The sequence below is a fragment of the Nicotiana attenuata genome, chromosome 10 (assembly GCF_001879085.1).
Source record: "Nicotiana attenuata strain UT chromosome 10, NIATTr2, whole genome shotgun sequence".
Taxonomy (NCBI): domain Eukaryota; kingdom Viridiplantae; phylum Streptophyta; class Magnoliopsida; order Solanales; family Solanaceae; genus Nicotiana; species Nicotiana attenuata.
In genome coordinates, this window is record NC_031998.1 from 39,207,660 (window position 1) to 39,220,915 (window position 13,256).

Sequence of the window (13,256 nt, forward strand, 5' to 3'; positions counted from 1 at the left end):
AATTTATTCTATAGGTAAGTCCATAATATAAATTAAAAGGGAAAAAATCACATATTGAAAAGTTTAAAAATAATAAAAAGAAGATAAATGTTTATAACTTAGAGGGTAAAATAGGTATTTGGCAATCCAAAATGTGGAAAATCTAGTTGAGTGACCTTCTGGGTGCAATAGGCATAGTTTAGTGACTTTGTTGTTACAAACGAAAGAAAAGTAACTTTAGAAGATAATTTGGGATAGTTCAGTAACCATTTGAGTAATGAGATCTACAGCAGATTCTGTCCTTGAACAAAACTCAGACCAGAGTGCTCTTCAAATTAGTCAACCCACCAGAGACTCCAAGTTTGCTCAGGAGAGACCACTACAGTAGCTTGTATACAAAATAAATGTGGCGGTTCCTCTGTGGAACATAACCAACCCTGTTAAACAATAAAATTGTGTATTGAGAAAAGGAGTGCAAAAAAGAACTTGACAAACTTGTCTAAACGAAAATTTACCTAACGTAATTGCCGCCCAAGGATTTTCACTTGATATGCTACACCAACGTTCTAGGAGGGGAGTCTTGACGTAACTGGTAAAGTTGATGTCATGTGACTAGCAAGTCACATGTTCGAGCTGTGGAAACATTATCTTGTAGAAATGCAGGTTAAGACTGCGTACAATAAATCTTGTGGTCCGGCCCTTCCCCGGACCCCGTGCATAGCGGGAGCTTAGTGCACTAGACTGCCCTTTTTTTTTTTTTTATGCTACAACAATGTTCTAGCATGACATTTGATCTAGTTACCTATGAGAAAGAACAAATTTTCATGATTAAACCACATCATTAAAGAAATGTTGATATTCCCCGCTTGTTGAAGAATTAGAAGAACAACATTGGTTTCAAATGAAAGAGCAAATGCTGAAAGGAAAGCACACATGCACTTCACTGATAACGTTGTATTTTTCTTGACGTCAGATAAATGCAAGAAAAAGGATTGAATTAATATTAAAAACAATATTTATGGAATTCTCCAATACTATAGCAACATTCACTGGTTTGCTGACTGAAAAGTTTGGAAAACTAAATGAGAGAAGGAGAGGAGAGGAACTCGTGGAAAAAAAGAAAGAAAATCAACTCACAAACTGAAAGAGAAACAGAGACTTACGTAAGTTCTGAATTGTCCTCCCACCTACTTCAATTTCTGGAATATGGTAAATGTTGGACCACTGGCCGTTTGGGCCACTCCGACTGGTGCAACTTTCTTCTAACTGTGGGCAGCCATCAATTCGCAGATACTGTACTTTGGTGAGGCGTTGCATGGCAGCTCCGGGTGGCAGATGCTGTAGTTTTTCGCAGTCTGTTAAAATTAATGATTCCAAAGAAACAAGGTTGACAAGCCGATCCGACACAGCTTCTAATAATGGACAATCAAAGATACGCATATCCGATAATTTGGGTGCATCTAAGAAGTCCAGATGTTGTAGCCGTTTGATGTTCACTAACACTAATGTTTCTAGAGAAGTAAGGTTGTCAAGTCCATGAAGAAGAGCCTCGATTCCAAAATCATATATTCGGATCTCTGTTAGGGCAGAGAGTTGCATAACCTGATAAGGCAGAGAAACCCAGTGTGCATGTCCGTACACCCACAATGTACTAAAGGAGGATAGCTGCTGAATGCCATTAAAAAACAATTGGAATGCCTCAATATCCACCAACTTTGAGAAAGGACGAATATATATATATATATATATATATATATATATATATACTGGAAAGTAAAGGCATTTCCCACACATGTAAAGGCAAAGCAACTAAGTTGCTACAGTCCCAAACTGTCTAAGATTCAAAAGACCGACAATTCTCTAGCAATCCACTTGGTAAACTAGTCAATCCATGACAAGCGGATAACTCAAGACTTAGGAGGTCAGTCAAATAATTCTGTCCATTAGGAAAAGGAATAGAACTGATATTGGTGCAGCTCTCAATCAGCAAGCTCTTAAGAGAATGCAGATTGTACAAACTTTGTGGCAATTCACGAAACTCCCCGCAATTTAAGACTGATATATGTTGAAGAGAAAATTTGTTGTTGTCTAGCATCTCATCTGGAAGACAAGTGAGCTCTTTCACATTATTGACAAAAAGCTTTACGAGAGATGTCAAGTTGCTGCACAAGTTCAACAATGGCATTTCACTGTCAACTCCTTCAATGCTTAATTTATGCAGCATTTCAAATTGATTTGGAGTACTTTTTAACAATGGACACTACTTAATCCTCAACTTCTCAAGTCCAGGAAACATTCTTACACCAACTCCATCTCTACCACCATAACCTGCTGCAATCAATTCCACTCAGTAAGGCTAGGCATATCCTCCAATAAGGCGTATTTAGAGCATCACTTGTGTACTCTCCATTTTAATACTGGTATTTGATGCCGATTCTTTGAATTAGTATTTACCAATTTGCAGAATCTCCACATAATAAATGAATACCCTCAAAAGGAAAAAAGCATAGAGAAGAGGGGGAAAAAAGATATTCCAGCAAGAACAATATAATTACAAATAATTTCCAACATCCTCCTTCATTTCACGACACCAATCTTGGAAAATATTACATCTTTTGCATATATCTCTTTCCTAATATCAAATATAAAGAAGAGAATGAGTAAAAATTCATACCTTTTTTGATCTTACTTGTAATTCTTTCATCGACAAAGCCTTAACTGGTAGATGATTATGAGTGTCACATTGTCTTACCTCATCCACTTTTATTTCCAGTCGTCACATCTCCAAAAATAGCTCTGGAAACCCAAGGCAGTCACTTGAGCAAACAGAGGGATGAATTCCAAATAATGCAAAACTCCCCTATGTTTCAATACTGTATATAGGTATTCAGTAAGATTCATAAGAAGAAGATTTGATACTCAAGAGTACTATATATCACATACCCGTGCATCCTAACTCCTAAGTCCAACCAAAATCTATGCTCTTCTCATTTCAAGGTCGAAAGTTGAGAGTTCTTTACTAGAACTGATTTAAAATGCCAAAGGAAAAAGAGATTATGAACCAACATTTGAAGAACTGTCAGATTAAGAAAGGAAGGAAATAACAGAGAACAATCATTTGCAAGTAGTAGTTTAATTTTACCATGTAAAAACAATCCAAAATCTGTCTTATTGAAATGTTTCTTGAAGCATATAAGCCTGATTCCTGATAAACAAGATCCCTCTCATAGATGTTTTTCTACTAACAAAGAAGTTTATTTACACGCGAGATTATTGCTCAAGAACAATATGTCTATGCTTCTTGTTGCGTCAATGCATGTGTATCAAAGTAAGAGATGGCGACAGCAGCATGAAGAGCTGCTCCAAAAGGAAGAACCTCTTCATTGACAGTGAAGTAGGGGGAGTGTATATCTATAATAGCAGATGTGATAGTTTTATTTTGCGTCCCAATGCTAAAGAATGCAGCTGCCATTTTCTGGGAATAGAAGCTGAAGTCCTCTGCGCCCATTGAAATAGGATCAAGCAGCACATTTTGCTCACCAAGCAAGACTTGTCCAACTTTTCTGACATGCTCATACAATTTGGGATCATTTAGAGTTGGTGGATATGGCCTCAGTTCCTCCATGAAATTGACAGTAGCCGAACACAGATGTACAGCTGCTTGAGTCTCTATCACCTGCAAGAAGTATGTATTTGCAATTTTACTTGTCTATAATAGTATGGTTGCACAAAACCAATGTTATCAAAAGTGGAAAGCACTAAAAAGCTCTAAGGTCTGTTGGGGTTTTAAGCGCAAATAAAGTGTGGGCTTTAACAAAGAAAGGCGCAAATGGAGAAAAAAGATAAATATTTATGTATAGTCCAAGACTAATATCTATAAGCATGAATACCAAATATATGGACAAAGAAATTGACGAAAATTTACAATAGAGTGAAATATCAATTGTTTAGTGTCACCTCTTCGGGTTTATGCTCATTGGCAAGGAAAAGTATTCCTTAGAGCCTTGATGATAGCACCGAAGCACCTGCTAAGCGAGGCGAAGTGCTCCACATGTTTTGAGCCTCGCTTCAAGGCTTAAGTGCGCCTTTGATAAAAGTGCGCAAAACAATTTTTGAAGTATAGCAAACAAGATCTTGATAGACAACTAGAACATAGTGAGTAATTGAACGGGTTCCTTGAGAAAAGATCTGAGACATACCTCTTTGATCCTCCGCTGAAGATAGGAATAACCTTCTGATGTCATGAACCGAAATGTTCCACCTAAATCTACACTTGCAGGGATAACATTTCCTGCTTGACCACCGTCTACAAATCCAATAGAGACAACCTAAAGATCAACAGAAAAAGAAATCGTCAGATCTGAACAAAAACTGAAACATTATTTGAACTGCTTGGAAAAAAAGGGACAAATACGTACTCTAGGCTCCAGAGGATCAGTTTCTCGGGAAACAAGTTGTTGTAGTGCAAGAACTGCCATAGAAGTAGCTAGGATTGGGTCTCTAGTTTTATGTGGGGTTGCTGCATGTCCACCTTTCCCTTGTATCGTTGCTTTGAACCTGCCTGAGCCAGCCATGATAGGACCAGGTCGAGAACTGATAGTACCAACGGGCATAAATGGTGAGACATGCAAGCCAAATATTGCTTGAAACCTGTTTAGTGCCCCTCCTTCTAACATATAGGAGGCACCACCGTAGCCTTCTTCTGCTGGTTGGAAGACAAGCTTCACAGTGCCCTTTAGTTTAGAACGTAGGTTACACAAATCAGTTCACCCGAAAATTAAGAGCAAGAAAGGATGTAGGCAGTTCATCTCAAAATTTATATTAGTTCTTCTAACCTTCAACTTATCTGTTCTGTTTTGAAGCAATCTCGCTGCTCCAAGCAGCATGGCGACGTGAACATCATGGCCACAGGCATGCATTTTGCCATCGATCTTGCTTTTGTGCTCCCACTCTACCAATTCCTTTCATAATGTTGCTTCTATTCAAACATTCTACTCAATGAAGCAATTCTTTCTAATGGCAAAAACAGTTAAACAAAGGAAAAAGCACCAAATGATAAAAATGAGAGCAATTTTTCTAACTTTCCTTTTCCTTCTCCAAATAGAAGTAATTGGAAGGGAGAGGGGAGAGGGCGTGCCACAGACGCACAGAGAGAATACTCTGAGTTAGAAATATCGCTCTTTTAAGTAATACTTAGCAAATTAAAAGAGTTACCTTTAGAAACAAGTTAGACTCACAAATTTTTGAGCTTCTTCTCAATTTACGGTCTATATCTATCTCTACTTATGAGCTAGAGAATCAACAACAACAAACCCAGTATAATCTCACAAGTAGGGTCTGGGAAAGCTAGAGCGTAACAGACCTTATCCCTACCTGGTGAAGATAGTGTTGGGAAAAAGAATAGACCCGCAAAAATAATATTCACGGTATTAGTGATAAACGCGGAACACTAAGTTATGGTTAAATCAGCAAGAACAGAAATGCAGCAATAATGACACCAAGATTTTACGTGGAAAACCCTTCTGAATAAGGGAAAAAACCACAGCCAAGAAGAGCAACTGATATCACTATAACGAGAAATTTTACACTGTGTAGTAACGAGTACAAATACTCCTAAGACCACTACACCCTCAAAAGAAAAAACACTCTTTTGCTTTTTCCACCTCACTACAATATTTTCTCACACTCTATTTTTCTTCACAGACTATTTTCTTATAGTCTATGGAATACCTTGCTCTCTCTCTCACTCAATGTATTGTGTGAGATTTTTGGTGTGTAGAAATGAGAGTTGAAGCTCTCCTTTTATAGCCAAAACATCACTCTCTAAAGCCTACAATATTTGACATGCACACACTTTTCACAATTTCAACAAGGTTGGCTACCAAACCAAACCAAGTCAACAAGACTGGCTACCAAACCAAAGAAATTCAACAAGGTTGGCTACCAAACAAAAGAAACTTTCCTTAGTCACATGCCTATTACTTTGGCTTTTGAATGAGATGGACACCATCAATCTCCCCCTCCAGTCTCATTCATCTAGAGGAGGTAGCACTGTCTTCTAGTTTGAGTGCATGCCGACAAGTTCTTCGCATAGCTCGAACTTATCTCTTGGTACCACCTTGGTCAGCATATCTGCAGGATTTTCACTCGTGTGAATCTTTTTGACTTGAAGTGATTCGTTCTCCACCTGCTCACGAATCCAATGATATCTGACGTCGATGTGTTTTGTTCTCGCATGGTACATGGAGTTTTTGCTCAGGTCTATTGCACTCTGACTGTCGCAATAGACAACATACTCCATCTGTCGCAATCCAAGTTCTTGAAGAAATCTCTTGAGCCATATCATCTCCTTGCCCGCTTCAGTAGTCGCAATATACTCTGCTTCAGTTGTAGACAGTGCAACACACTTCTGCAACTTCGACTACCATGATATAGCTCACCCAGAAAAAGTAAACAAATATCCAGTATTGGATTTTCTGTTATCAAGGTCACCTGCCATATCAAAATCTGTATAGCCCTTCAAAATTGGATTTGATCCTCCAAAACATAAGTATTCATGTGAGCTTCCTCTTAGATACCTGAGTATCCACTTTACAGCTCCCCAATGCTCTTTTCCTGGATTTTCGAGAAATCTGCTAACAACACCGACTGCATGAGCAATATTTGGTCGAGTGCATACCATTGCATACATCAAACTTCCGACGGCAGAGGAATAAGGAATCTTGGCCATTCTCTCTTTTTCGTCCGTTGTTGTAGGAAACATCTTCTTGCTCAACTTCAGATGACCAGGAAGGGGTGTGCGAACCAACTTAGCACTTTTCATATTGAAGCGCTCCAGTACACGTTCTATGTACTTCTCCTGTGACAAGTAAAGCTTCCTTTCGTTTCTCGAACGAGTAATTCTCATGCCCAAAATCTGCTTAGCATGACCCAAGTCTTTCATTGCAAAAGACTTATTCAATTGTTTCTTCAACTTGTCAATCTTGTAAGCATTCCTGCCCACAATCAACATATCATCCACATATAGCAAGAGGATGATAAAGTCATCATCAGAAAATCTTTGTACAAACACACAGTGATCTGAAGAAGTCTTCTTGTAGCCTTGCTCTCCCATAACAGACTCAAACTTCTTGTACCACTGTCTGGGAGCTTGCTTCAATCCATATAGACTCTTCTCAAGTTTGCATACAAGATTTTCTTTACCTTTTGCCTTGAAGCCCTCAGGTTGTTCCATATAAATCTCCTCTTCTAAGTCACCGTGAAGAAAAGCAGTCTTCACATCCATCTGCTCAATCTCCAAATCAAGACTAGCAGTCAAACCAAGAACTATCCGAATGGAGGACATTTTCATGACAGGAGAAAATATTTCGTCAAAGTCAATACCTTTCCTTTGACCAAATCCCTTGACAACCAATCTAGCTTTGTATCTGGGTTTCAAACTATGTTCTTCAGCTTTAACTTTGAACACCCACTTGTTTTTCAAAGCTCTCATGCCCTTAGGCAATTTCACCAACTCATAAGTATGGTTCTCATGCAGAGATTTCATCTCATCTTGCATGGCTTCAATCCATTGATCCTCGTGCTCATCTTCTATGGCCTCCGCATAACATTCAGGTTCTCCCCCATCAGTGAGTAATACATACTCATTGGGTGAATAACGGGAGGAAGGAGTACGAGGTCTAGAAGACCTCCTGAGTGGAATATCTAACTCGTCCACAGCTTCGTGAGTAGAAGCATCTGCCTCATCAACATTAGCATTGTTATCACCATCACCATCAATATGTTGATCTGGAATATGGTTCTGGGCATCACCATCATCATTGAGCCCACCAACGTCATCCGCATTTGTATGAGGAACTTGATCAAGATTAACTAAACCTTCAGAACTTGGAGGTTTTAGCTTCTCCGCTTTGTTAATATCTTCAATGGTTTGATCCTCCACGAAGATAACATCACGGCTTCTCACGACCTTCTTCTCAATTGGATCATATAGCCTGTAACCAAACTCATCAAGGCCATAACCAATGAAGATGCACTGCCTTGTCTTAGCATTTAATTTTGACCTCTCATCTTTAGGCACATGTACAAAAGCTTTGCAACCAAACACTTTCAAGTGGTCATAGGAAACATCCTTGCCATACCAAACTCTGTTTGGAACATCACCTTGCAAAGCAACCGTAGGGGATAGATTAATAACATGTGCGGCGGTCAACAAAGCCTCACCCAAAAGGAATTCGGCAACTTTGCTTCAGAAAGCAAACATCTGACTCTTTCCATCAAGGTCCTGTTCATCCTTTCTGCTAAACCATTAAGCTGAGGAGTCTTAGGAGGAGTCTTCTGGTGTCTGATACCCTGCTGCTTGCAGTATTCGTCAAACGGTCCACAATATTCACCACCGTTATCAGTACGAATACACTTCAGCTTCTTTCCAGTTTCTCTTTCAACTGAAGCCTGAAACTGCTTAAAGACACCCAACACTTGGTCTTTAGTCTTCAAGATGTAGACCCAAAGTTTCCTTGAGCAATCATCAATAAAGGTAGCAAAATAAAGTGCACCACCCAAAGTCCTTGTCTTCATTGGACCACATAAATCCGAATGCACCAACTCAAGCAACTCTGTCTTTCTTGAAGGAGGATGAGACTGGAAAGAAACTCTTTTTTGTTTTCCAGCCAAGCAGTGCTCACATTTTTCTAATTTTGCACTTTCAAAATTTGACAACAATTTCTTCTTGGCCAAAACATTTAGTCCTTTCTCGCTAATATGGCTAAGCCTCTTATGCCATAACGTTGAAGAGTTATTGCTCTCAAGGCATTCACCATATCAACACAGGTAGAGGTCGTAGTCCAGTATAGACCACGATGCTTTTCCCCACGAGCCACAATCATGGAACCCTTAGTGAGCTTCCACTTTCCAGCACCATTGGTACTGACATATCCCTCATCATCCAAAACACCAACAGAGATCAAGTGCAAACGAACATCAGGTGCAAGCTTTACATTGTTTAAAACTAGTTTAGTTCCAATACTAGTTTCCAAACAAATCGTTCCAACACCAGCCACCTTAGATACAGTCTCATTACCCATACTCAAAGTTCCAAAGTCACCCTGAGTATAGGATGAGATAAATTCCTTCCTTGATGTCACATGAGATGCGGCACCACTGTCCACAACCCAACTTGACTCATCATAAGCAATATTTATCAGATCCGCACCAAGGACAGTAACAAGATCTTCTGTAGTGACGGTGGCCACACGATTTCCATCTTCTTTCTGTTCTTCCTTGTCTCTATTCTCCTTTTTCAAAATCCGGCAGAACTTCTTTGTGTGCCCTTTCTTCCCGCAATGATAGCACTCAATATCTTTAAGTCTGCTTTTGGATTTGCTTCTATTATGTTCTCTATTTTGAGAACCTCGATTCTTGCTTCTCCCCCTAGAGTCAGTCACCAAGACATCTGATGAGGAGGAACCCTGAGATTTTCTTCTCATTTCTTCATTTAAAAGGCTGTTCTTGGCAAGATCCGTAGAGATCACACCATCCGGAGCAGAATTTGATAATGAAGTTCTAAGAACTTCCCAAGAATCTGGTAGGGAACCAAGTAGAAACAAGCCTTGAATTTCTTCATCAAATTTAATGCTCATAGCAAATAACTGGTTCATGATCCCCAACATCTGCTTTATCAAAAACATCTTGTTGTTTTCCGTTTTCCGAGCATACAAACTTTCAAGGTGCTCCGATAGGGTCCGAGCATGTGTCTCCCCAGAAATATGGTTCAAAACATTATCGTCAACCCACTGTCTAATAAAGCCGCAAACCTGCCTGTGTAACAAATTCCACTCTTCATCTGATTTATTATCAGGCTTTATAGAGGTGAAGACAGGTTGGTGAAAATTCTTGACATAGAGCAAATCTTCCATTTTGCCCTTCCAAATGGCATAATTTGTGCCACTTAAAGTAACCATTCTACTAGTGTTGACTTTCCATCGTTTATCGCAAATACAAATACTATTTATTAGGAGACCAAAGTAATTCTTGTTAGATGTGGAAGTTCAGACTATGCTGCAACCATAGAGCATACTCAGACAGAACCTTGGCTCTGATACCACTTGTTGGGAAAAAGAATAGACCCGCAAAAATAATATTCACGGTATTAGTGATAAACGCGGAACACTAAGTTATGGTTAAATCAGCAAGAATAGAAATGCAGCAATAATGACACCAAGATTTTACGTGGAAAACCCTTCTGAATAAGGGAAAAACCCACAGCCAAGAAGAGCAATTGATATCACTATAGCGAGAAATTTTACACTGTGTAGTAACGAGTACAAATACTCCTAAGACCACTACACCCTCAAAAGCAAAAACACTCTTTTGCTTTTTCCACCTCATTACAATATCTCTCACACTCTATTTTTCTTCACAGACTATTTTCTTATAGTCTATGGAATACCTTGCTCTCTCTCTCACTCAGATGTATTGTCTGAGATTTTTGGTGTGTAGAAATGAGAGTTGAAGCTCTCCTTTATAGCCAAAACCTCACTCTCTAAAGCCTACAATATTTGACAATTTGCACACACTTTTCACAATTTCAACAAGGTTGGCTACCAAACCAAACCAAGTCAACAGATTGGCTACCAAACCAAAGAAATTCAACAAGGTTGGCTACCAAACTAAAGAAACTTTCCTTAGACACATGCCTATTACTTTGGCTTTTGAGTGAGATGGACACCACCAGATAGAGGGTTGTTTTCTAAAGACCCTCGGCTCAAGGAGTTATGAGCTAGTGAATGGCATCATTAATTCCATTACAAACTTAACATGTAACAGGTATATCTACTTACACTTCATACTGCAAAAGTATGAATTTGTAGAAGGCGTATGACATTTTTCTTGAGGAAACTTCTAATGTGATCTAAAGCAGGAATCTAAAATGTTCCCGATGGATATAAAACTTCTCTTTAAATATGAGTGCTGAGGTAAAGAAAGAAAATAGATCAGAGACTAATTTAACTAGCAAGTTAGAGTAACTACTTAAACAGCAAGCCAGCGGCTCAATATTGCGTGAACAGCTCCGAAAGAAAGGAATTGAATACAAAAAACTATTAAAAGCTATAATAAGATGGTGAATGAGTTGAAATAGAGGAAATTCAATCTGAAGAATCATACTGTAGGCCAAACAAATCATCATTTTTTTTGGATAAAAAGAAGATGTAAATTATGCATGGACTACAAGAGCAAATACATCGTATTCCATAAAGTAACATGCATCGAGAATAAGCATCAAGTACTTTGATCACTTCTAAATGTTGATATTAGTATTTCAAGCTAGAGAAAATATATATTATCAGAGACAAAATCACTGCAACTGATACAGCAGTTTGGTGGCTTCCAAGACTAGGTTTAACAGTTGAGAGTTATCATGTGCTATTCGCTCTTTGAGTATCAAGTAAGTAAAGTTTTATTGATTTCCCTTGAAATTTAGGCTTTGCCAATTGCTAGATTTTCAAAGTTTTTCGAAAATTTCAGATCACTCACAAAATTTCAAAAATAACCCAAAATTATATTGATATTCAAGCACAACTCTACTTTCAAATACCATTTTCGCTTAGTAAAAAATTCAATTTTATTTTGAAATTTTACAATTCTTATGTCCAAAAGCCCACTAAGTCATTCGTACCATACATACCAAAAGGAAAAAATAGAGAAAAAAAGGAGAGGGAGAAAAACCTGAATAGGAAGAGCATCCATATCAGCTCTTAAACCGAACCAAGGTTGAGATCCAGACCCAATGGTTCCAACCAAACCAGTTTTAGCTACGGGCCACAAATACTTGACGCCGAGCCAGTCCAGCTCATTTTTAATGAGTTGACTCGTTTGGTGCTCTTGAAAAGCCAATTCTGGGTACTCATGTATTCTCCTACGGATCCTCCTCAACCAATCGAAGAACTCCGGCTGCTTCGCCGATTCCAAAAGTTCTCTTGTTAAAAGCTCACTTGTAGTAGTACTAGTATGCAGAACGCATGAATTTTGAAAGAAATTAGCAAATAGCAGTGCCAACATGAAGTAAACGTAGAACGAACCCATCCAACAATCTTTGGCTTGATCGTGCTCCTTTCAACGAATTGACATCATTGATTGTTTTTTTCCAAATTTGACATGAATTAAGGTCTATTCAGTTGAACACCTCGACTTATAATAAAGTATTCCTATTAAATATTTCGGGCTTAAATTTTTGAAAATCTTTTGTTTGTCTTCTTTTGTTACGTGAATAAATTAACCACTTAAACATTAGATATATAAGTATTGTATGGGTCAAAATCTACTACAAGTGGATTACCATTAAAAGGAATGGAAAGCGGTCGACCAAGCCATGGACGTACCCGTGAGGAGTAATGGCGATGAGTGTCTCGGCCACTGCCGAGATCGAGCCATCGAAAGGCATGCACGACAGAATATATGCAGTCACGCTTGAGCCAGTAAAGAGGGATATAGTCAAATAGGGGTATGCTGGTTAAAGACCGTTGGACAAATGGGAAGATGACAATATATATATATATATATATATATATAACCAATGTTTTAAATGGCGGGGGCGTAAGGCGAGGCGTTTTACCTCTGACGAGGCGAGGCGTAAGCCCTGAGACATGGGGCGTAAGTCCCACGGATCTTTAAATTTTACTAATTTCAAGAATTTTAAAATAATATAAAATAAAAATAGTTATAAAAATTACATTAAAATCACAAAATTATAACAAATAATCTATTTAAAATATTCATAAATTATAATTCAACTACGAATAATACAAAAAGTATGACATATATCATACTATGCAAATTAGCTGCAACATCGTTACAACTCAAACATCAAAAGTACGTATTCGATGCGAAATCTTATATGTATATCTTAAGGAATAATCAATCTTGAAAGAATTTCGTATTATAATTTGATTTTTTTTTTTAAATACTCCTTTTATTTAATATGCTTTCTATGTAAAAGAGAATTTATATAAAAATACTATTCAAAATGTAAGTATGAGATCTCTAGCATCATTTATTTCAACAAATTAATAAAGTGACACATAATTCACCATCCTATATCATGATAACTAATTATTTATAAATACTAGCTAATACTGAGTTATTAAATTAATAAGTATTGTATTTCGTAACATGAAAAAAAAATTAGGAAAATAGTTATAAAAAAATTATGGACTAATATAATAAAGACATAACAAAAGTTAATAAATAAATACTTTTAACCGAAAGTTTTATTTAAAATT

General features: G+C 37.8%; 1 protein-coding gene and 1 long non-coding RNA gene across 2 annotated transcripts; both read right to left on the reverse strand.

Annotated features, from left to right (window-relative positions):
* Positions 209-1,645, reverse strand: LOC109233916. The gene is made up of 3 exons (XR_002069106.1): positions 1,143-1,645; positions 495-781; positions 209-416 (listed from the first exon to the last, which is right to left on the reverse strand). It is a non-coding gene; the product is annotated as an uncharacterized LOC109233916 (long non-coding RNA).
* On the reverse strand, positions 3,094-12,209 carry LOC109233317 (IAA-amino acid hydrolase ILR1-like 3). Its single transcript, XM_019399156.1, has 5 exons — positions 11,704-12,209; positions 4,815-4,940; positions 4,398-4,712; positions 4,179-4,307; positions 3,094-3,655 (listed from the first exon to the last, which is right to left on the reverse strand). The coding sequence occupies exons 1-5, from the start codon at positions 12,058-12,060 to the stop codon at positions 3,272-3,274; spliced, it is 1,311 nt and encodes a 436-aa protein (XP_019254701.1). The 5' UTR covers positions 12,061-12,209; the 3' UTR covers positions 3,094-3,271.